General features: G+C 44.2%; 1 protein-coding gene across 3 annotated transcripts in view; it reads right to left on the bottom strand.

Moving 5' to 3' along the window:
* LOC126106588 (arylalkylamine N-acetyltransferase 1-like) overlaps nucleotides 1-22,602 on the bottom strand; it is a 101,449-nt gene that overhangs the window by 14,180 nt on the left and 64,667 nt on the right. For all 3 annotated transcript variants that reach the window (XM_049912934.1, XM_049912933.1, XM_049912935.1), the window contains exon 3: nucleotides 14,082-14,248. In XM_049912934.1, coding sequence (XP_049768891.1) covers nucleotides 14,082-14,248 — 167 coding nt within the window. The remainder of the gene's footprint in view (nucleotides 1-14,081; nucleotides 14,249-22,602) is intronic.

Below are 22,602 nucleotides of genomic sequence, written 5' to 3'. Positions count from 1 at the left end.
ACGAGGCGGGCGTGTGCGGTACCTCACCCTCAATCAGAGGACTATTTTCTCCAGTGCATTCCAGCTAAATATCAGCGTGCCGACCCCCTGCCTTGCATTACAGAACCAGCGATGGACCTTCTCCGACGCAATGTCGCCTGTCTAAATTAGGTGAAGGAAGAGCCCATAGACCAGGCAGAATAACAGGTGGCCGTGTAGGGCTGTTGATAAAATATCGATATACCGATATTTTTCTCCAAGAGTAACGATATACTGTATATCGGCGATATTCTCTCCCTCATGTATCGATATCGAAATGGCAACATCGAGTGCCGGTATTATTATATATTTTCACAATTATCAATAAATATTTGAAATTGTAATAGTACTTGATTTTGCCTTCATTGCGTGAAGGAGTCTTACCTCTTTTTGAACTTCCATCACGTCCAATCATTCTCTTTCACTGTTTGATGAAAGTATATGTTTCAAGATTTTAAACATGGCTGAAACAGCAACTGTTGAAACTCTTAACGGTAAATGATGACAGCCAAAACAGTTGCAGGATAAAGATTTATCAAAATTCTTAATCAAGGTTTCGGCACATATAAATATACCTTCATCAGAAGTAAAATATCCTGAACAGGAAGACACTTTCATTAGCAAAAACTTGACATCGGAAATGAGAAAGAAAAATCACTATAGCTTAAGTAACCGTAAAATTACCAGAGTATTAGAGGCACAAAAACTTTTAGTCACTTACTAAAATTACATCTTGCAATGGAGATTAATCAAACAATTGTGCCAAAGGCGTCGTCAGCAGTTAAGACATCATTTATACAACATGATTATGGATACAGGGACAATTTGAACACAGTTTAACATCAGTACTTCGCCTATGAACTATCGTGACGAGAGTGTGAAAGCCCTAGAGCAGATGGTTTCGCCGAGAGAGGGCACTACTGGTATGTGCCAGACCCTCGCGCACATTAAAATCCATGGATACATACACATGCGCATCAAAACTATTAAAAGTTGTGCTAATTCATACCTTCTGTCTTATTTTCTATTTTACATAGATGTTTTTAACTGGTTCTGATATGTTTTATTTATTAAAAAAAATCTTCAAATGTGTGTGAAATATTATGGGACTTAACTGCTAAGGTCATCAGTCCCTAAGCGTACACACTACTTAACCTAAATTATCCTAAGGACAAACACACATACCCATACCCGAGGGAGGACTCGAACCTCCGCCAGGATCAGCCACACAGTCCTGGCCGCACAGCCCTCGCCTCCACCCTGCAGCGCTCCCAACACCTTCTCCACTCCCATCTTGACCGGTTCACCACTTGGTGCAACCAGTGGTTGCTTAAGGTCAATCCTTCCAAAACCCAGGCGATCATTGTAAGCAAAACCACCCCTTACTTCCGCCTCCTACATCTATGGCCGTCCTAAGGCCCTCACCCCCACCCTTAAGTACCTTGGCGTCACCCTTGACCGTCGCCTCTCCTGGACGCCCCTCCTCTGGACAATCCAAGCCAAGGGTCGTTCCCGTCTCCGCCTCCTCAAGCTCCTTTCTGGCTGTACGTGGGGTATGGACCCCTCCACCATCCTCCATACCTATAAATCCCTCATTCACCCAATCCTTTGCTACGCCCAGCCTGCCTGCATCTCCACTCCCCCTACCTTTTACAAATCCCTTCAGATCCTAGAACGCCATGCTCTTCGCCTCGCCTATAGCATCCGTCTCCCCTTCCCCACGCGGATCCTGTACGATCTTATTCCGTTCCCCCACCTCCTCCTTTTCCTCGAACTGATACGGATCCTCTACACCTCCCGTAAACTCGATCCTCCTCACCCACTGGTCTCTCCCATCCTCTCCCGCCCCTGTCCACTGCCGCGCCTGTACTTCCACGTCCCACCTGCTCTCCATCTCTCCAGTCTCCTTACCTTCTCCCAAGATGGCTTCCACCAGCTCCCTCTCCCTGATGATGCCCTCCTCCCCTCCATCTAACCCTCCTACGAACTTTGATCCTCCCTCCCTCTTCCTGTGTTTGTTCCTATGGCACTCTCTCTCCCTTCTCTCCCCCTTCCCTCCCTCCTCCCTTTCTCACCACTCCTCCCCTGGGCTTCCCCTACCGTCATACCTCCATTCCTCCTACCATCTCCTCTGCCATCGTCATCTTTGCTCTCCCCTCTCCCTCCCCCACTCCTTCTTCCCCTCTTGCCAGGTCCCCGGACTCGCACATGTTACGTGGACATTCGCGCGCCGGAGATCATTGCCATCAGTTTCTCGTGTCTGTGCCATCGTGTTTGTGTTCAGTGTTCTTCGCCGTCATGCTCCTACGTTCATCTGTGCCATCGAAGTCGTCAGTGTTTGTGCGCCGTGCCGACAGTTTTTAGTGTGTTTTTCGTCGAGTGTGAATGGCTTCGTGTTTTTTGTTTTCTGTGTCTACTGTTTTTTGCCCGCCACTTTGTTCAGTCTTCTTTATATTTTTTCATTATCAAACCTGTGGCTGAAGAGCAGCGTAGGATGCTGCTGCCAGCCCACCTTATGTAAAGGTGTTAAATAACAATAAAGGGAAAAAAATATTTCTCATTTCCGATGCCAAGTTTTTGCTAATGAAAGTGTCTTCCTGTTCAGGATATTTTACTTCTGATGAAGGTATATTTATATATACCGAAATCTTGGTCAAGAATAAATCTTTATCCTGCAACTGTTTTGTCTGTCATCATTTACCGTGAAGAAACTATATGTGGTACAAAAGACGAAGTCCGATTGCACTAGGTTGGGTGAGGGGGTGGGGGGCGCTGTGAATGGAATAACAAGATTTCCAATGGGAAGACACAGCACGCCCGTGGCGTTAAAAGACAATTTTTAACACAACTAGTGTGCTATTTCTTCACATCGACATTCATCAAAAACAGTTGCTGAAAATGATGGACAAAGATCCAAATGCCGAGATTGGTCTTTGCGGTGAGCGGAGACGTGTGAGTGGAAATGCTGACGTAATCGGCGCTCGGCGCTGACCAACAGAAACTGCAATGTTTACCTCACCACGGAATTTTGACACTACAGTTGCTAGGTCGCTGGTGTTGGTAGAAATGAAGAAAACAGGGAAGTTGACATGAAGAGTCCCAGACGTATCTTGTACGTGACGATACCGAGCGACGGACCCATCGGGCACCTTTTATTGCGTCACTTACAAATACATGAAGTATCATTTTTAGCAAAGTGGTTATCGGCAAGCGTGAACGTGCATAGTTTTCCTTTCAATTCTTGCTCTAAGGGGATACGCCGTTAGTTAATGTACAGAATATCTGATAATAAATCAATACTTAAATCTACAGCTCTAAAACCGGCAGTATATTTACAATCTGAAGACGATATTTTTAAGGGCCTGTAAATCCAAATTTTTCCGTCGATATATCGATTCTTTTTCTCAATAGGTAGCCTGACGATAATGATATTTCTTTAACTATTGGTATACTAGGTGTATTTTTAAAAATATCAGCAGTGCTACTGTGTACATTACGTGAAGGAAGAGTCCATTGTCTGTGAGTTGCTATAATAATTATTATAAAAGGTGGCAATTTTATTTACGCACTGTCTTTTAAATAGATATGATGGTATCTGATGATACTCAAGTACTAATGCAAAGAAACGTAATGATGCTAAAATGCTTTAAATTCTTGCTATGATTTAATCTTTAAAATTTAATAATTCTCTTCCTGTTAATATTTAATTAATTAACTTACATCGTTCAGATTTCGTAACGCTGACGGCGTTAAAATTTAAAGTTGTTCAGTTCCTGTTTTGTTTTCTTTCAATTTTTGCGAGCCAGCGATGGTGCAATGCTGTTCGCTTTCAAGTTTACATATTTATAAAAATCAGGTCCAGAACACACTTTTGTGATCACGGTTGCGATTTAGACGGTATTCGCGTAATTGTACTGATTAAGAGTTATCGTTTCCCAAAGATGCAGGTTCAATTAAAGCTGTGTGTACTTTTGCGCGTATAATGAAAATATTCCTAACACGTCACGTAACAAAAAGTAACATGCGAATCACAACCGTGGTCAAACGAAGAAAATATGTGATGACATAAATGTTCTTCGCTGTTATTCAGGACAGGTTTAGATTAAACACCGCAATTTTCAGTCTTTATAAATCACACGAGAGATATTTGTTTTGAATAACTTGTATTTACCTTTTCTTATACAATATAGTGATTGTCCGCAACGATTATCTCTCTCTCTCCTTTTTATAGCCTTTATACATTCACATTACATACATCGATTAAGAAACTTTTCTTTCTCTACCGACCAGTACAAGAACAAAATTCGCCCAGAGAAAATGTCTTACATAGAATCAGTTCTCACTTAACAATCATATATAGTTTCGTAGTACAAACAATGCTAGTTTATTCTGTGCACTAGAAAGTCTTTGATTCACTGATCACAAAAATAAAAATAATAAAATTATAATTACATTTTTAATATCGTCAATTCTTCTTTATATCATGAAAATAAGGTTTGACATCGTCGTAATATTATTTTTCATCGTTGTAGCACTATATGTGGGGGAATAACAGTTGGCCTTACTCAGGATGCTCACGACTCAGATTACAGTCTTCTCAGGCGAAACAAATATTAATAAAATCTGATTTTCCGATTCCCTACCATGTTAAGAGGTACATCTATGAGGGCGTAGTTCGTTTAAAGGATTACATGTTATTATTTGGTGGAATGTCCCACTCTGCTGAAGCAAGTTGCTACTCACGACCGCTCGAGGACTCCTAAGTGTATCGCGTAATATGGTGATGTGTAACTTAACTGTATCGGCGCGTGAAAAACAGACCCTCAGAAAACTGAAAACGCGAATTCGTAGAGTTTTTCCACACATGGAGTACCCTCTCGTTCAGCACGACAATGGCAAACCACACACCTCCGATTCGCTGTCGGCGATCATCCTCCGTACAGTCTCGACTTGGCCCACCCGATTATCATCCGTTTCCGAAACGCCTTCGAGGACTTCACTTTGATAGTGATGAAGCGCTGCAGCAGGCAGAGGTGAGATTTTGGCTCCGTCAACGAACATTCTACAGTGATGGTGTCAACCAACTGGTCTCTCATTGAGAGAGATGTGTACGTCGCCTGGGTGACTACGTTGAATAATGAGCATGTAGACATGAAACATAAGGATCTAGAATATCGATATAGTCTATTTTATTCCAAAAGCTTTAAGAGTTTCCACCTGATAAACTCGGATGCGTTACCTTTTAGCACGCCCTCAGTAATTATAAGTAAATGGTGGTAAAAAATTGGGCAAGTAGAAATAAGATTCGGCAATGAGTGTTTCGTTCAAACTCAGTTACGCATATATATTATATATATAAGTTCATCCATTCCGGGAATCCAGAATCTCAGCGATTTTTGCCTGTTTTGGATACATACAGGGTGAAAAGTATTTAAACCGACAAACTCTGGGAGGTTGTAGGGGACATCAAGACAAATATTTTTCCCTAATGACATTTTTTCCTGCAAGGAGTATTTAGAGCGGTAGAGGAATATTTCTCTGGCGCCAAATTAACTAAACCAACCAACACTTTTTCATTTTTTTATGACCAAGAGACAACAGATTAACACAGCCCAATTTCAATTACAGTAGATTTTCAAAAATTCTTCCATTGCCACGTAAACAAAGGTTACACCGTCGGATCATGTTCTGTCTGACACGGGCAAAAACCCCAGGAGTATACTGAATTGTTCCTGCTGCTGCTACTATCCGGGCAACCAGATCCTCTTATGATGCAACAGGGGTTGCGTAAACAAGGTTGCGCATCTCTCCCCACACAAAAAAGTGCAGAGGGGACATATCTGGGGATCGAACAGGCCATGGTACAGGACCACCTCTGCCAATCAACGTTGTAAGAGAAATGGACTAACAATTGCTCTCGACGGACTGTTCTTACATTCATCTGATTCGTCCCCATGTTACGTGCAATTGCACGAATGCTGTTTGAAGCATCCCGCTCCACATGCTGCAAGACAGCTTCCTCAAATTGCAGCGTTGTTACCGTGCGACGGCGTCCCTGTCCAGGTAATCTGCTAGATGACCCGGACTCACGCAGACGTTGGTACACAGCAGCAAAGGTCGTATGATGCGGGATACGGCGATCAGGATATTGTTGTTGATAAACCCGCTGTGCAGCTCGTCCGTTGTGGTGCGCTACGTAGTACTCACCAACCACATCAGTGTACTCACTCCAGGTGTATCGCTCCGTTAGTAAACAGAGACAATGCACAACTACACTGGCAGATAGCAGTTGCCTACAACTGAAGAGCGTAATACGGTCTCTAACAACTGAAGATCGTAATACGGCCTCCACCGGTTTAAATAATCCTCATCGGAAAAAAATATTAGGGAAAAATATTTGTTTTAATGTCCCCTACAAGCTCCCAGAGTTTGTCGGTTTAAATACTTTTCACCCTGTATGTAGACATGAAACATAAGGATCTAGAATATCGATTAAGTCTATTTTATTCCTATAAGAGTTTTCACATGATAAACTCGGATGCATTACTTTTTAGCACGCCCTCTGTAATTATAAGTAAATGGTGGTAAAAAATTGGGCAATTAGAAGTAAGACTCGGCAATGAGTGTTCCGTTCAAACTCAGTTAAACATATATATATATATATATATATATATATATATATATATATATATATATAAGTTCATCCATTCCGGGAATCCAGAATCTCAGCGATTTTTGCCTGTTTTGGATATATACATTGGCAAGATATCGTTCCAAGAAATTCCATGACCGCATCAAAATCTCTACAGCAGTTCCTCAGACTAGCCTGTACGTACAAAAGATCCGAGCAGGGAACTTTACGTTAAACAGAGTAAACGTTAATAAAACCGACAAACCGCAGAAACGGATTTCTGACTGGAAATGGGGGAAGAAAGGGCCTATAAACATGTGTCCGGAAATGGACGGAATGCGTGCAACGATAACAAATCGTCGCGGTTGGTTGGTTAGAAGAGGGAGAGGGGGGGGGGGGGGGAGGTACCAAACTGCAACGTCATCGGTCTTGTTCCCGGTAAAATAATTACGCAACGGAAAGAAGAAAAGAAAGGAGACGCACAGCACAATAACAGCAGAAAGGAAGAACCAGAAGAAAGACAGAAGGCCAACCAACACAACTATGGACAAAACAGGAAAAGAAAACCACAGAGAGACGCAACAAAGAGGCAGAAGGTGCAAAAACAACAGAGCACATGGCCATGGCTGGCCGACCACGAGAATAAAGAGTAAAAGCCAGCCACTCTGCGACACGTTTTAAACATCCACCCTAAAACCATTAGAGTGCCGAACACAAAGGGACAAAGGACATGCGCTAGAACTGATATAGAATGATAACCCCCCCCCCACTATAAAACGTAAAACTAAATTAGCCGATGAGGCGTTGCTAGCTAAAACTAATGGCAACGTGTCCGGTAACCGAAAAGTCGGTTTCAGGGCAGACAAAGACGGACAGCTCACCAAGGTATGGGCCGCTGTCCCCGGGCGCTGCATCGACACTGAGTCGCGGCGCAGGAGGCGGCCGTGGGTCACCCAAGTGTGGCCAATGCGAAGCCGGCAGAGAACCACAGAGTCCCTGTGAAAGGCCCGCATGGAGGACTGCCACACACTCTTAGTCTCCTTAATGGCACACAGTTCTTGTGCAAGCTGAGGTTATGCCACTACGTCTCCCAAAGCCGCAAAACCTTGCGGCGTAGTATTGAATGCAGGTCAGTTACAGAGAAACCGATCTCCATAGGCGGTTTCCGCGTAGCCTGTTTGGCCAGCCTGTCGACAAGTTCGTTACCTGGAATTTTCGACGTGACCTAGGGTCCAGACAAACGCCACTGAACGACTGGACCGTTCCAGGGCATAGATGGACTCCTGGATGGTCGCTACATAAGGATGACGAGGGTAGCACTGGTTTATAGCTTGTAGGCTGCTCAACGAGTCAGTACGCCGAAGAAACTACTCCACAGGGCATGAACGGATGTGCTCAAGAGCACGAGGTATAGCCACCAGCTCGGCCGTGAAAACACTGCAGCCATCGGGAAAGGAATGCTGTTCAATGTGTCCTCCATGGACATACGTGAAGCCGACGTGAGCATCAGCCATCAAGCCGTTGGTGTAAACCACTTCGTGGCCTCGGTAAATGTCAAGAATCTACATCTACATCTACATCTACATACATACTCCGCAATCCACCATACGGTGCGTGGCGGGGGTACCTCGTACCACAACTAGCATCTTCTCTCCCTGTTCCACTCCCAAACAGAACGAGGGAAAAATGATTGCCTATATGCCTCTGTACGAGCCCTAATCTCTCTTATCTTTGTGGTCTCTCCGCGAAATGTGACTTGGCGGCAGTAAAATTGTACTGCAGTCAGCCTCAAATGCTGGTTCTCTAAATTTCCTCAGTAGCGATTCACGAAAAGAACGCCTCCTTTCCTCTAGAGACTCCCGCCCGAGTTCCTGAAGCATTTCTGTAACACTCGCGTGATGATCAAACCCACCAGTAACAAATCTAGGAGCCCGCCTCTGAATTGCTTCTATGTCCTCCCTCAACCCGACCTGATAGGGATCCCAAACGCTCGAGCAGTACTCAGGAATAGGTCGTATTACTGTTTCATAAGCGGTCTCCTTTACAGATGAACCACATCTTCCCAAAATTGTACCAATGAACCGAAGACGACTATCCGCCTTCCCCACAACTGCCATTACATGCTTGTCCCACTTCATATCGCTCTGCAATGTTACGCCCAAATATTTAATCGACATACTAATGGAGTATTCAAATATTACAGGATTCTTTTTCCTATCTATCTGCATTAATTTACACATCTATATTTAGAGTTACCTGCCATTCTTTACACCAATCACAAATTCTGTCCATGTCATCTTGTACCCTCCTACAGTCACTCAACGATGACACCTTCCCGTACACCACAGCATCATCAGCAAACAGCCGCACATGCTATCCACCCTATCCAAAAGATCATTTACGTAGTTATATTGTAACAAATAAGCCCTCGGTCACAAATATTAAGTCAAAATTGACCTGGTTTCAGAATTCTGAAGACGACGCTCATAGTAGCGTCGAAACCAGGTCAATTTTGACTTAATATTTGTGACCGAGGGCTTATTTGTTACAATATAATTCTGACACGGTCACTGAACCTTAGCAGCTATGTTCAAAGTTTTTTTTTCACTTACGTAGATAGAAAACAACAGCGGACCTACCACACTTCCCTGGCGCACTCCAGATGATGCCCTCACCTCCGATGAACACTCACCATCAAGGACAACTTACTGGGTTCTATTTCTTAAGAAGTCTTCGAGCCACTCACATACTTGGGAACCAATCCCATCGAGAGGAAGTGGCAGCGGAGAGCCACGGGGTTAACTGGGTCCTTAAGAGCCATATGAAAGGTCCAGGCGAAACCACGGCCTAGGTGTACACCATGGAGGTGTACGTGAATGGACCTCATAGGTGGTAAAGGCAAGGACTCCAGTTCGGAAAGAAGGGATGGGACACGAAGTGCTATTGGAAGCCCTGACCTGGGGCGCCAATGTGGGAGATGAACCGCCATGGGTGGGAAAAGGAGACTGTGATTCGGATGCGTAGGAGAACGGAAAAAGGGAGAGCTGCATCGCATCCACAACAGGTGTTCCAAGTGGCCCCATAAGATACAATGCGCGCGTTCACACATCACATCATGGACTGCCTCGCTCTTTTGCACGTTCTGTCCTCTCTCTGAATAGCGTCACAGGCGTCGTGAACATGCAGTTGAAGGAACTGACTCAGCACACACAACGCTTTTCAGATGCTCCCACAGGGAAAAATACAGAGGGTTTATGTCCTGTGACCCAGTAGGCCATGCTACAGGGCCTCCGCGTCCTAACCGATACTCGGGAAAGATGATGAGGTTTCGGCGAACTGTAATGCGGAAGTGGGGTGGTGCTCCATCGAGCATTGCCAAAGGCACATTCTCGAGAGCCCAAGCAGAGTATTTTGCAGTAATTCCAGGTACGTTCCTCCTTCGAGGCGTTCAAACGGCTCTGAGCACTATGGGACTTAACATCTGAGGTTATAAGCCCCTAGAACTTAGAAATACTTAAACCTAACTAACCTAAGGACATCACACACATCCATGCCCGAGGCAGGATTCGAAACTGTGAGCGTAGAAGCAGCGTGGTTCCGGACTGAAGCACCTAGAACCACTCAGTCACAATGGCCGGCATCGCAGTCAAGGCGTTGTGGAATAATAACTGGTCCAATTTGTTTGTGGTTGGCAAGAAACACTGCCCACACATTGATGTTGAACCGGGGCTGAGGAAATACCTCAATCACTCCCCGAGGACTGTCTATAGCCCACAGATGACGAGTATGCAGATTGATAATGCCAGTTTTGGTAAAGGTCGCTTGATCGGTAAAGAGTACTGATGACAGGAATCTCATAATTGTGATCGTCTGGCGCAAAAACCGTCGACAAAATTCTTCCCACAGCGGGAAATCTGCTGCTGATAATTTTTGCACTCGTTGCAGGTGACAGGGATAGTACCGATTGTCATGCAGGATACACACGATCGTACTTTAGCCTACACCATGTTGGCGGGACACTTGCCTGGAGCTTGTTCTAGGGTTCGTCTCAATATCCTGTAGAATCCGATCCTCCAAATCTGGTGTACGCACAGTCCGTCGACTCCATGCACGATCGTCTGTCTGAAAGGCCCACGATCACACAAACCTCCAAAAAGGGCTCGAAACGTTGTGCGATGTGTCTGATGTCAGTGAGGGTTCTTGTTTTTGTATTCCCGTGCTGCCGGCCGCTGTGGCCAAGCGGTTCTAGGCGCTTCAGTCCGGAACCACGCTGCTGCTACGGTCGCAGGTTCGAATCCTAACTCGGGCATGGATGTGAGTGATGTCCTTAGTTAGGTTTAAGTAGTTCTAAGTCTATGGGACTCATGACCTCAGATGATAAGTCCCATAGTGCTTAGAGCCATATTTCCGTGCTGCCTCGCGATCGTTTCCATCCTCCTAGCCGTACACAAACGCCGTCTCGGTTCGTTCCCGAGATGAATACCGGACCATTCTGCTGCTTACAGTACGCTGCGTCAGTAACTCACAAGGAAAACACGGCACGTGATCAGGGAAACTTGAATTCGTCAGCGCCATTACCGTGGCAACGATTTCCGGACAGATGTTTATAGGACATTTTTTCCTCCATTTCAGGTCAGGAGTCCGTCTGTGTTCGTTGTCGGTTTTATTAATGGTTGGCTGGTTGATTGACTTGCGGGAGAGGACCAAACGGCGAGGTCATCGTTCCCATCGGATTAAGGAAGAATGGGAAAGGAATTCGGCTGTGCCCTTTCAAAGAAACCATCCAAGCACTTGCCTGGAGCGATTTAGGAAAATCACGGAAAACCTAAATCAGGATGTCGCACATGGGTGTTTATTAATGTTCACCTTGCTTATGTAGATATAGAAGATTTGATAAAATATTTTATATTTAGTTATTAATACATGGCAACAGCATACATTTTGTGTTTACATTCAGTAATAGTCGTCTGTTATGCTTTTGACGTATAATGAATGCAATGTACACATATCAAAAGAAGTTCTACATCACCTGGGTTCCGAGAGTTCCGGAACCTGTATAGAAACTTGGAATAGAGATCAACATCAACATCACTTCCGCCATTTTTATTGCTCATGAAAACCACACATTGTATGTTGTACCACCATACAGCGAAACCTTCAGAGCTGGTGGTCCAGATTTCTGTACACACCGGTACCTCTATTACCCAGTAGCAAGTCCTCTTGCATTGCTGCATGCCTGTATTCATCGTGGCATACTATCCACGAGTTCCAGATTGTCCCACTCCTCAACGGCGATTCGGCGTAGATCCCGCAGAGTGGTTGGTGAGCCACGTCGTCCATCAACAGCCCTTTTCAGTCTATCCCAGACATGTCATATAGGGTTCATGTCTGGCCACTCTAGTCGAGCGATGTCTTTATCCTGAAGGAAGTCGTTCACAAGATGTCCACGATGGGGGCGCGAACTGTCGTTCATGAATGCCGATATGGTTACACTATTGGTCGGAAGATGGCATTCACGTATCGTCCAGCCGTTACAGCGCCTTCCTTGACCACCAGAGGCGTACGTCGTCCCCACATAATGCCAACCTCAAAACAGCAGGTGATATCTACTTTCCTGCACTCGCCGGACTGTGTGTCTAAGGCGTTCAGCCTGACTGGGTTGCCCCTAAACATGTCTCCAAAGATTGTCTGGTTGAAGGCGTATGCGCCGCTCATCAATCCTGAGCGGTCCATTCAGCGTGTTGTTGAACCCATCTGTACCGCGCTGCATGGTGTCGTGGTTGCAAATCCGGACCTCGCCATGGACATAGGGTGTGAAGTTGCACATCATGCAGCCGATTGCGCACAGTTTGAGTCTTAATACGACGTTCTGTGGCTGCACGAAACGCAGTTTAAACATGGTTGCGTTGCTGTCAGGGTTCGTCCGAGCCATAATCCGTCGGTAATGGTCATCCACTGCAGTAGAAGCCCCTTGGGTAGTAGCGAGGCATGTCATCGACAGTTCCCGTCTCTCTGTATCTTGTAGAGAGCCCTTCCTAGCACAAAGTATCAATGCGGACGCGATCGAACCGCGGTATTGACCGTCTAGGCATGGTTCAACTACAGAAAACACGAGCCGTGTACTTCCTTCCTGGTGGAATGACTGGAACTGATCGGCTCTCGGACCCCCTCCGTCTAATAGGCGCTGCTCATGCATGGCTGTTTACATCTTTGGGCGGGTTGAGTGACATCTCTGAACAGTCAAATGGAAATTGTCTGTGATACAATATCCACAGTGAACGGGTATATTCTGGAGTTCTGGGAACCGGATTGACGCCAAACTTTTTTTGATGTGTGTATGTTGCAATGTCAAGAAGTTTTTTAATGTGATATAATTGCAATTTAACACTTTTCAAAATATTGTACTGTGAAACCTTGCTTTTTGCCAAATTTCATTATTCTCCGTCTAAGGGAGGTACCCTACAGGTTCTGATGAGTGGGTTTTCGACATCAAAATACGTGACAAATGACCGAATCATTTGAATGAATTGATTTAGCAGCTTAAATTTTTACGCCGCAAAGAACCAAAGGGTTAGGTGTGTGACAAATTTGAACTTGATGCGCCAACCTGATCCAAAGGAAAAAAGGGTGTTAAACTGCTGGACAAATATAGTTAGACAAAGTGATCCTATAAAGGTTCCGGTTTACAGACCGAGGCACAGAAACCTAAAAAAGGAGCTAGCTATTCGATTGATTAATCTGAAATAACTGGCGGAAATTAGTACTTGACGACTTTTATTCGCAGTTGGGGGGATATGTCCCTCAAATTAGCCGCTTGGTCTGGGGCGCCTTGTCACGGTTCTCACAGGTCCCCACGTCGGAGGTTAGTGTCCTCCCACGGGCATGGGTGTGTGTGTTGTCCTTAGCGTAAGTCAGTTTAAGTAGTGTGTAAGCGTAGATACCGACGACCTTAACAGTTTGGTACCACAGGAATCTGTCACCGCCGCCACCACCACTGTCCCTCACAGTACAAACAGTGAGAGGTGCGCCAGCATCTTTCTTTGATCCCTTTATTAATTTCTCTCTGTGTTGGCCGTTGCCGGAAACAATTTTAAAATTAGCTGCCTGGGAAAAGCAGTAAGAATTATAGACCCATATCAATGTAAATCATGTAAGAATACAATGGCTCGCTTCATTCCGGGAGGCTAAAAGCATAAAGAGGTTGAGAATTGCAATATAACATGAAAAGTCAGGAAAGGCGGAAAGATAAGGGAGATCTGACCTATTTCTCTAGATATTAGATTCCTCTACCATCTGCAAAATTTTGACCGTACTGATTCCGGACCTACTGCAACCAGTGTTGGTTGGTCAACATCTTCAGCTGTAACATCACTGTGTATATATCAGGACTACTGATCACACGACAACACGTACAAGAATGCAGGGCAGTTACCTGGAGATCGATGAAGGTGAGGAAGCGACGAATCTCGCGGAATGCCGGGTCCCGCAACTTCTCTGCCCTCCTGATGTTCTCCTCTTCGTGTCCCGCTCGGTGCAGACCATTCGTGATGACTCCCAGAAGCCTTCCTGTCTCCACGTCCACCGCCTGCAGTGACAGGCCTGCCGGCACAGAGAGAGAGAGACACACACACTAATCTGTTGTACTGAAACTGTGTGGCATAGGAGTGGGAATCTTGCGGTGTACATACACCGAAGCGCCAAAGACACTGGTATAGTTATGCGTATTCGAATACAGAGGCATGTACACAGGCAGAATATGGAGCTGCGTTCAGCAATGCCTGCATAAGATAAGAGTCTGGCGCAGTTGTTAGATCGGTAACTGCTGGTAAAATGGCAGATTATCAAGATTTAAGCACTTGCCCGCGAAAGGCAAAGGTCCCGAGTTCGAGTCTCGGTCCGGCACACAGTTTTAATCTGCCAGCAAGTTTTATATCAGCGCACACTCCGCTGCAGAGTGAAAATCTCATTCTAGATTTAATTGAGTTTGAAAGTGGTGTTACAGTCGGCGAACGGGTGATGCACACAGCATCTCCGAGGTAGCGGTAAAGTTGGCATTTGCCCGTACGACCATTTCACGAGTGCACCCTGAATATCAGGAATCCGATAAAACAACAAGTCTCCGGCTTCGCTGCAGCCAGTAAAAGATCCTGCAAGAACGGGACCAACGACAATTGAAGAGAATCGTTCAACGTGACAGAAGTACAACCCTTGCTGCAGATTCCAGTGCTCGACCATCAGCAAGTGTCAGTGTGCGAACCATTCAACGAAACATCATCGAAATGGGCTTTCGGAGCCTAAGGCCCACTCGTGTACCCTTGATGACTGCACGACACAAAGCTTTAATCCTCGCCTGGGCCCATCAACGCCAACATCGGACTGTTGGTGATCGGAAACATGTTGCCTGGTCGGACGAGTCTATCGAGCGAATGGACGTGTACGGGAATGGACATAACCTCTTTAATCCATGGACCCTGCGTGTCAGCAGGGGAATGTTCAAGCTGGTGGATGCTCTGTAATGGTGTGGGGCGCGTGCCGTTGGAGTAATATGGGACACCTGGTATGTCTAGATACGACTCGGACTCGACGTGTATGTAAGCGTCCTGGATCATCACCTACGCCCATTCATGCCCATTGTGCATTCCGACGGACTTGGGCAATTCCAGCAGCACAATGCGACACTCCACACGTCCAGAATTGCTACAGAGTGGCTCCAGGAATACTCTTCTGAGTTTAAACACTTCCATTGGCTACCTAACTCCCATTATTGAGCGTATCTGGGATGCCTTGTAACGTGCTGTTCAGAAGAGATCTCCACCCCTTCGTACTCTTACGGATTTATGGACAGCCCTGCAGGATTAATGGTATCAGTGAGCCGTGCTCACTCCCAACTCTGCGTTTTCGTCGACTTCGCTGTCTATCTGTGTTTGGTTTCCCGCCCTTGTTGCGGTTACGTCGTGGTTCTTCTTCCTTCTACATGTGGCAGCAGCGATGTGTATCGATACTTGCACCCTGTATCATCTTTGATTTTTTGCGTATAGTTTCTGGCTAGGGGGTCTGCGGTGAGTCGGTCGGTTGCTGCGGACCAGGGAAGTTATTTCCGCGCAGTGCAGTCGGCTGGATCCGCTGGCGGTCCCTGCGCAGTGTCGGAGCGTGTGTGGAGCTGTCCGATCGCTACGAACTTCGTGGTTCACCGACCCAGGACGTCAAAGTTGAGTAGTGGTTTCAACTACCCAAGCCACGTCCATTCACGTTGTGTGGTTCGTTTCGGTGGTTCGCTGTTGGGGAGGTTCTCCTGTGAGCAACACAGAGTGTTTCTATTGATGAAATTTAGCCGCCATGTGGTGCAATTAACTATATTGATTGACTACAATTCAAGTGCACCAGCGGGATTTTCTGCCTTGTGGCCGCCATTAGTGTTATGGTTACCTGCCCTGGCCACTGACGTAAATTAAGGCAGTGTTCCTTTTGGGCGAAGTTAACTATATTACCGTATTTCAAATTCAAGTGTACCAGTGGAATTTTCTGCCTTGTGGCCGTTAGTGTTCCGGTTACCTGCCCTGGCCACTAACGTAATTTCAGGCAGCGTGCTTTCCTCACCTGTTGTCACTGTCCAACATGGTGTGTAGTTTTGACAGCTTAACACATATTTCATTGTGGATAATCACGTTCGTAACATTTTGTGTTTGAGTTCTCATGTACCGGTTGGTGGCAAGCAAGTCGTTTTGTCGGTCGGTCCGTGACTGTCCCTTGGTTGGGCTTACTACCTGTCTCACCTCAGTGAACAAGGGCAGACCGACCTCCCTGGGGGCTTCTGAGTGCCATTGTCTTTATTGTCCTTCTCACTGGTGTTTAATTGTCTGTTTATAATCTATCATAGCCACTGATTTAAAAATCCTTGATTTTACTGGATTTTATGTATTTTTGAATTTTGGAAAATTAATTGCGGGCCTTCAGCCCTGGAACATTATTCTTAAAATTACCTTTCAAGCTTAAACATTGCGGCCTTCTGGCTTTGGAAGGTTATGCTAATTTATTTTAAAATCATCAAAATTTTTCTGTGGGCCATCGGCCATTTATATTGCTTTTTGTTTGTTTTTCTATCCACTTTTGCCTTGAGGCTTTCACCAAGCCGTAATAAAAGTATATTTTAATTATTTTGTTTGCTATTTTAACTTCATTTTATCTCGCTGATTTTTAAAATTTCTTGTTTGGAAGCCTTTATGCGTGAAAGAATTGTTTTTTTGAAACTCATTCTAAAGGTTCGGCTATGTGCCGTTTTGTTTTAAATGTGTTATTAAATTACAATAAATTACAATTTTGAGTGAACCTGACCGACACCTTGGCCCTTTCCACAATCCTGATCACCTGTTCTTCCCAGCAGCGGGTTTAGCGGGTGTCTCAATCACTTCCCTCCAGCACTACTTTAGACATCAGTCAAGACCATGCCACGTCGTGTTGCGACACTTTTGCGAGCTCGAGGGAGCCCTACACGATGTTAGGCAGGTGTACCAGTTTCCTTCGCTCTTCAGTGTATATGAAGCAAGATTCACAATGAAATCAGTCTTGATCACTAACTACACTGCGTAACACGGAGGGTCAATGTTGTTGATACCCTGTAATTGTCTCCCATTGCTACTCGAATTGTGTCCTCCAAAGAAAACGCATTCTTTGGTCAACCTTCCCCACCACATTTTCTACGTGTTCTTTCCAATTTAACTTATTCGCAGTTCTAATTCCTAGATATGTAGTTGAATTTGCGGCCTATAGATTTGACTGATAATCGTGTAACCGAAGTTTAACAGATTCCTTTCGGCACTCATGTGGATGACCTAACACTTTTCATTGTTTATGATCAGTTGGCAATTTTTGCACCATACAGGTATCTTTCCTTAATCATTTTGGAATTTGTTTTGATCTTCTGATGGCTTTACTAAACGACAGTATCACCTGACGGCTGCTCACATTGTCTCCCAAAATCGTTGTTATATAGATAAGGAACTGCAGGGTCTATAACGCTAATTTGGGGAACGCCAGAAACAAGCCGCTTGCGTGGTACAGTGTCAAAGGCCTTCTGGAAATATGGAAATACGGAATCAATTTGAAATCCCTTGTAAATAGCAATCAACACTTCATGTGAACAAAGAGCTAGTTGGGTTTCACAAGAACGATGTTTTCTAGTTCCATGTTGACTGTGTGTCAATAGACCGTTCCATCCGAGGTAGTTGATAATGTTCGAACACAATATCTGTTCCAAAATCTGCTGCATAATGGCGTTAATGAGATGGGCCTGTAATTTAGTGGATTACTCCTGCTACCTTTCCTGAATATTGGTGTGACCTGTGCAACTTTCCAGTCTTTGGGTACAGATCTTTCGTCGAGCGAACGGTTGTATAAGACTGTTATACATGGCACTATTGCATCAGCATACTCTGGAAGGAACCTAACTGAATCAGTAATTGTAAAAACAACATTAGTCCAAAAAAGTAAATTTTTCAGGAGAAGCAAAAAACTGTATACAGGCTAAATAATGGACAGAAGGATAAATCCACTAATTTTAATATTGACTGTGTATGTTAGGTAAGCTATAACAATAAAACAAAGTACTTTAAATGTAATAACTTTGCATGAACGATTTTTTTTAATTGTACGGACTTATGTTGTTATTGCAGGAAGAACATTTTGGACTGACATTTTAACATCAACATTTGTTTATGTTATCAAAAATTACTTTATTGTATAAATTTAATATACAATATTACTTGTACATTGTCTAATATCGTTTTACAGAGAAATTGAAAAATATTGTTAATGTATGCATACACTGTATGGAAAGACTAAAGATATGACGATTTAAATCGTGACATTAGGAATTAAATTTCTTTTTTCACTTAACAGGACAATGAAGGATTAACACTACACTATACAGCTTATTTTATACCAAAAATGTATTATGAATCATCTTCAGGAGTGTCCACAGAAGGCCACTCAGTCAATTCCAGATAAAAGGCTTTGTGCTCATCGGGAATATATTGCATTAATTGTCCCACATCTTTCAATTTTTTGACATCGATTGCAACTTTGTTATTATATGCAATTTCTGCAGGCAACTTTGGTTCTGTCTGTAATGAATGTCGCAATGAAAAGCGGTGTTTTACGAGACCATCAATATGATAGTAACAGTCAACTTTACCTGGAAGCATTTCACTGTGATGGAAGCTCATAAATGAGGACACTGTGAATTTCACTTTACTGCTTTTGTCCACATTCGTCCCATAACTGTCGTCAGACAAACAGGATCGCTTATAAAATTTGGGCCACCATTTTTTGTAACCCAAAATCTCTTCCGAGGTAACAAGCTTTACATTAATATTTTGTTTTTTGGATGATGTCACCATACATTGAACATACTCATACAAAGAATATATTCTGTCTTTTCTTCTTATCACCCTCTTTATGGAAGCAAATGTACGATCACATGGTAAAAATGAATGGCCACGCACAGGAAAATACTGGAATACATCTTTGAATCTGCCAGAACTTACAACCACTGTGTTGTTCTTATTTTGTGCAGGGCACCCATCCGAGAACAGGTGTAATTCAGTAGCACTATCAGGTATATCTGTGTTGATGTAATCAACCAAAAACGAGCATACTTCGTTAGGTCCTTTGTGGGCAGTACCTTCGTGATACATATATACCTTGGATTTGTTGCTCTTTAGGTCTGTAATACAGAATGCATTAACGTTAATTTGCCGTAAATAAAAAGCTTCCTGTACTGGGAGCTTAGGCAACTGCAGATTTTGCATATAATCGAAACACAATGCTACCACATGCTCATTTTCTGCACACTTCTCCTTAACAGCATCCATCTTTAAATAGAATTTTTTGCTTCTTCTTTTATGTACCATGAGTTCCGCTACAGCAACACGCTTTGCAGTATCGTTCAATGATGGACTCTTAATCTTCACTGAAAGTGACTCACAAGAGCAGCAAGTATCGACTTGCGGCCGCCCAAAGCGTAAGTTAAAACGCTCATTGAAAACCCTTAAATAAATTCCATATGACACTCTGATATGAGGATATAACTTCATGAACAGTTCGTACATACTTTTTACAGATAATTCAGGATTTAAGTAATACATTTCTTTGCTTGAATAATGTGAGATTTTCGTAGGGAATGTTTTAATATGCTCCTCAATTATCGATAGGACTTCCTGTGGTGTTGCATTGGTTGAAGCAGTACGTCCTCTACTGTCACATGGGCGAACATTATTTTTCACACAGTTACAAATTCGTCGCACACGTTCATTTGTAATGCCAAAAAGACTACAAAATGCCTTTTTGCACACTTCGACCCGCCCAGCATCTCCAGTTACTACGTGATATCGATAATTTAGTGTTCTTGGCTTAGGCTGGCCATCACTTTTCCGGGGTCTTCTGCGTACCACGTCTTCTTTTTCGATCAGCCCTGCAAGGTAACCATCTTGTGTGTTCTTACTCTCAAAATCGTGAAATTTAGTGAATATATCTATCTGTTCATGTTCAGAGATCCTCTTGAAACACAGTTCCTTACATCTGAAACATATTAATACACGAATACCAATGTCAGGAATTGTAAAAGAGTTACAAAAAAATTATTTACGTAAAATCAGTTATTTTTTATTGATAGAGTAAATTATCCATATGATATTTACGTACCATAAAACTTATAACAGATGGGAACCTCTAAGAAGTAAAAATACACAGACAGGAGATTAATTCACATAGCCTTTGAACTCACCCACAGTCAGGTCCTATTTTTACAGCATTAATTTCTCTTCCACTGTGATTCACGTAACCAATTCCCTTCGTTCTGGCAGCTTTTATGACATTTCTTTTATATAGTTCCGGTTGCGCACCTCTCTTCTTCGACATTGTGCATAGATAATCCAAAGAAACGTGTTCTATAAACAAAACTAAACGGCAATGTATACGCAGCTGCTACAACAATGCACACAGGTAATTAGATCACAGGCGTCAGATATGCTGCCATCTGGCATGCATTATATTCACTACATGGAAAAAGATCCGAGTATGATCGTTTGGTGCTGCCATCTGCCATTTCTTGCAATAATAACGTAAGTCCTGGACTGATGTTGTTACTGCAAAGAACACGAAAAACTGTATGCCTATAAAAGCATTAAATTGTGTAGGACAAGTGTGATTTTTACATAGATGCTGCATCTAAGTATCCTGAAGGCTTCTCTGCATGTATCTAATTTTTGCCAAAAAGTGGACATGTGTTGTTTTTACAGTTACCGATTCAACTAGTATACAGGCTGGACCGAAGGACTTGCTTTCATTAAGTGATTTAAGTTGCTTCACTACTCCGAGGATATCTACTTCTACGTTACTCATCTTAGCAGCTGTTCTTGATTCAATTTGTGGAATACCTACATCGTCTTCTTTGGTCAAGAAAGTTGGAAGGCTGTGTTTAGAGACTGCTGACACCCCCTGGATGACTCAACTCTTCTCTAAGGAACTGTAGGGCTGCAACCCTATTGAAGGCGGCCACAATTTTTGCTCTGGTACACGGAATGGAAACCATTAGGAACTGTTCAAAACCATTCGACGAAATTTTCAAGTGGTCCAAAGCAGCCTTCTTGTTCTGGGTCCCACCTGTGGCGTGATCGGGGGGGGGGGGGGGGGGGGGGGGGGGGACAACCCAGGCCTGCCGGTGTGGCCGAGCGGTTCTAGGCGCTACGGTCGCAGGTTAGAATCCTGCCTCAGGCATGGATGGATGTGCTGTCCTTAGGTTAGTTAGGTTTAAGTAGTTGTAAGTTCTAGGGGACTGATGACCTCAGATCTTAAGTCCCATAGTGCTCAGAACCATTTGAGCCATTTTTTTTGGGACAACCCGATATTCACACGTGTGTGTATATAATCGTCAGAGGCTCCCTCTGAGACGCTGAGACGCCCCCCCCCCCCCCATGGCCCCCAGTTCAGCTACACCTACTATGCCACCCACGCACATTTGTTCAGCACCTCAAATACGTACGAGTCCCTATAGAGAGACTTTGATTCCAGTCACTCAGCTGCATAGCGCTCCACTGCTGCTGTAAGTATCCTCTCGTTGTCGCCATAAACCCAAACCAATGGATCTGTGTGACTTGAGCAACGAACTGTACCATCAGATCAGTGAGTTTGAAAGAGGGCGAGTTGTTGTCATGAGAGAATGTGATGCATCCATCAGGGAAACTGCTGCTCGTCTGGGGCGAAGTGTTTCGACAGTGCAGGGAATGTGTGCAGAATGGTTCACGGAAGGCCGTAGAACACGAAAAGATGGGTCAGGTCGCACCATCCACACCACCCAAACCCTCCCACCCTCCTCCCTCCCCGAGAAGATCGATACCTCATCCAAATGGCACTGAAGGACAGATCTGCGTCCTTCTGAGCTCTGGCCCAACAGTGGAACAGGTCGTACACACTATCAGGGGTGACAGTCCGTTGCCGTTTATTAAGGCTCGGGTTACCTGTGCGTTGTCCACTACTCCACCTATCTTTGACGAATATGCAGAAACGTGCTAGATGGCACTGAGAGCCACAGGCTTATTTTGCCGGTAGGTGGTGTTGCGCCGCAATAACAGTGTCGCTGGCGGACATGGTTCAAATACTAAACATTTCTGCAGAACATACTAATGTACAGTCGTGGACAAAACAAGCGAGACCCCTCGCCTTTTCGTTATGCTGATCTGCACACTTTAAAGTCTGCTACACAGCATAACAGGCAAGGCGACGAAGTGCTACCAACATACTATGCACAGGCGTGAAACTGACAAGCTATCAGAACTTTGTCAGACTGTTTTCAATCATATGTAAGACTATACGAGGGTTGGAACTTAAATAGTGGCAACTATTTATTCACAACCGATACAAAAGAGTTACATATTTGCACCTGTTACTGTCCTTCAAAG

The sequence above is a fragment of the Schistocerca cancellata genome, chromosome 10 (assembly GCF_023864275.1).
Source record: "Schistocerca cancellata isolate TAMUIC-IGC-003103 chromosome 10, iqSchCanc2.1, whole genome shotgun sequence".
In the NCBI taxonomy this organism is placed as follows: domain Eukaryota; kingdom Metazoa; phylum Arthropoda; class Insecta; order Orthoptera; family Acrididae; genus Schistocerca; species Schistocerca cancellata.
The sequence above is the reverse complement of the archived record's forward strand: the minus strand, read 5'-3'. Positions and strand labels throughout refer to the sequence as shown.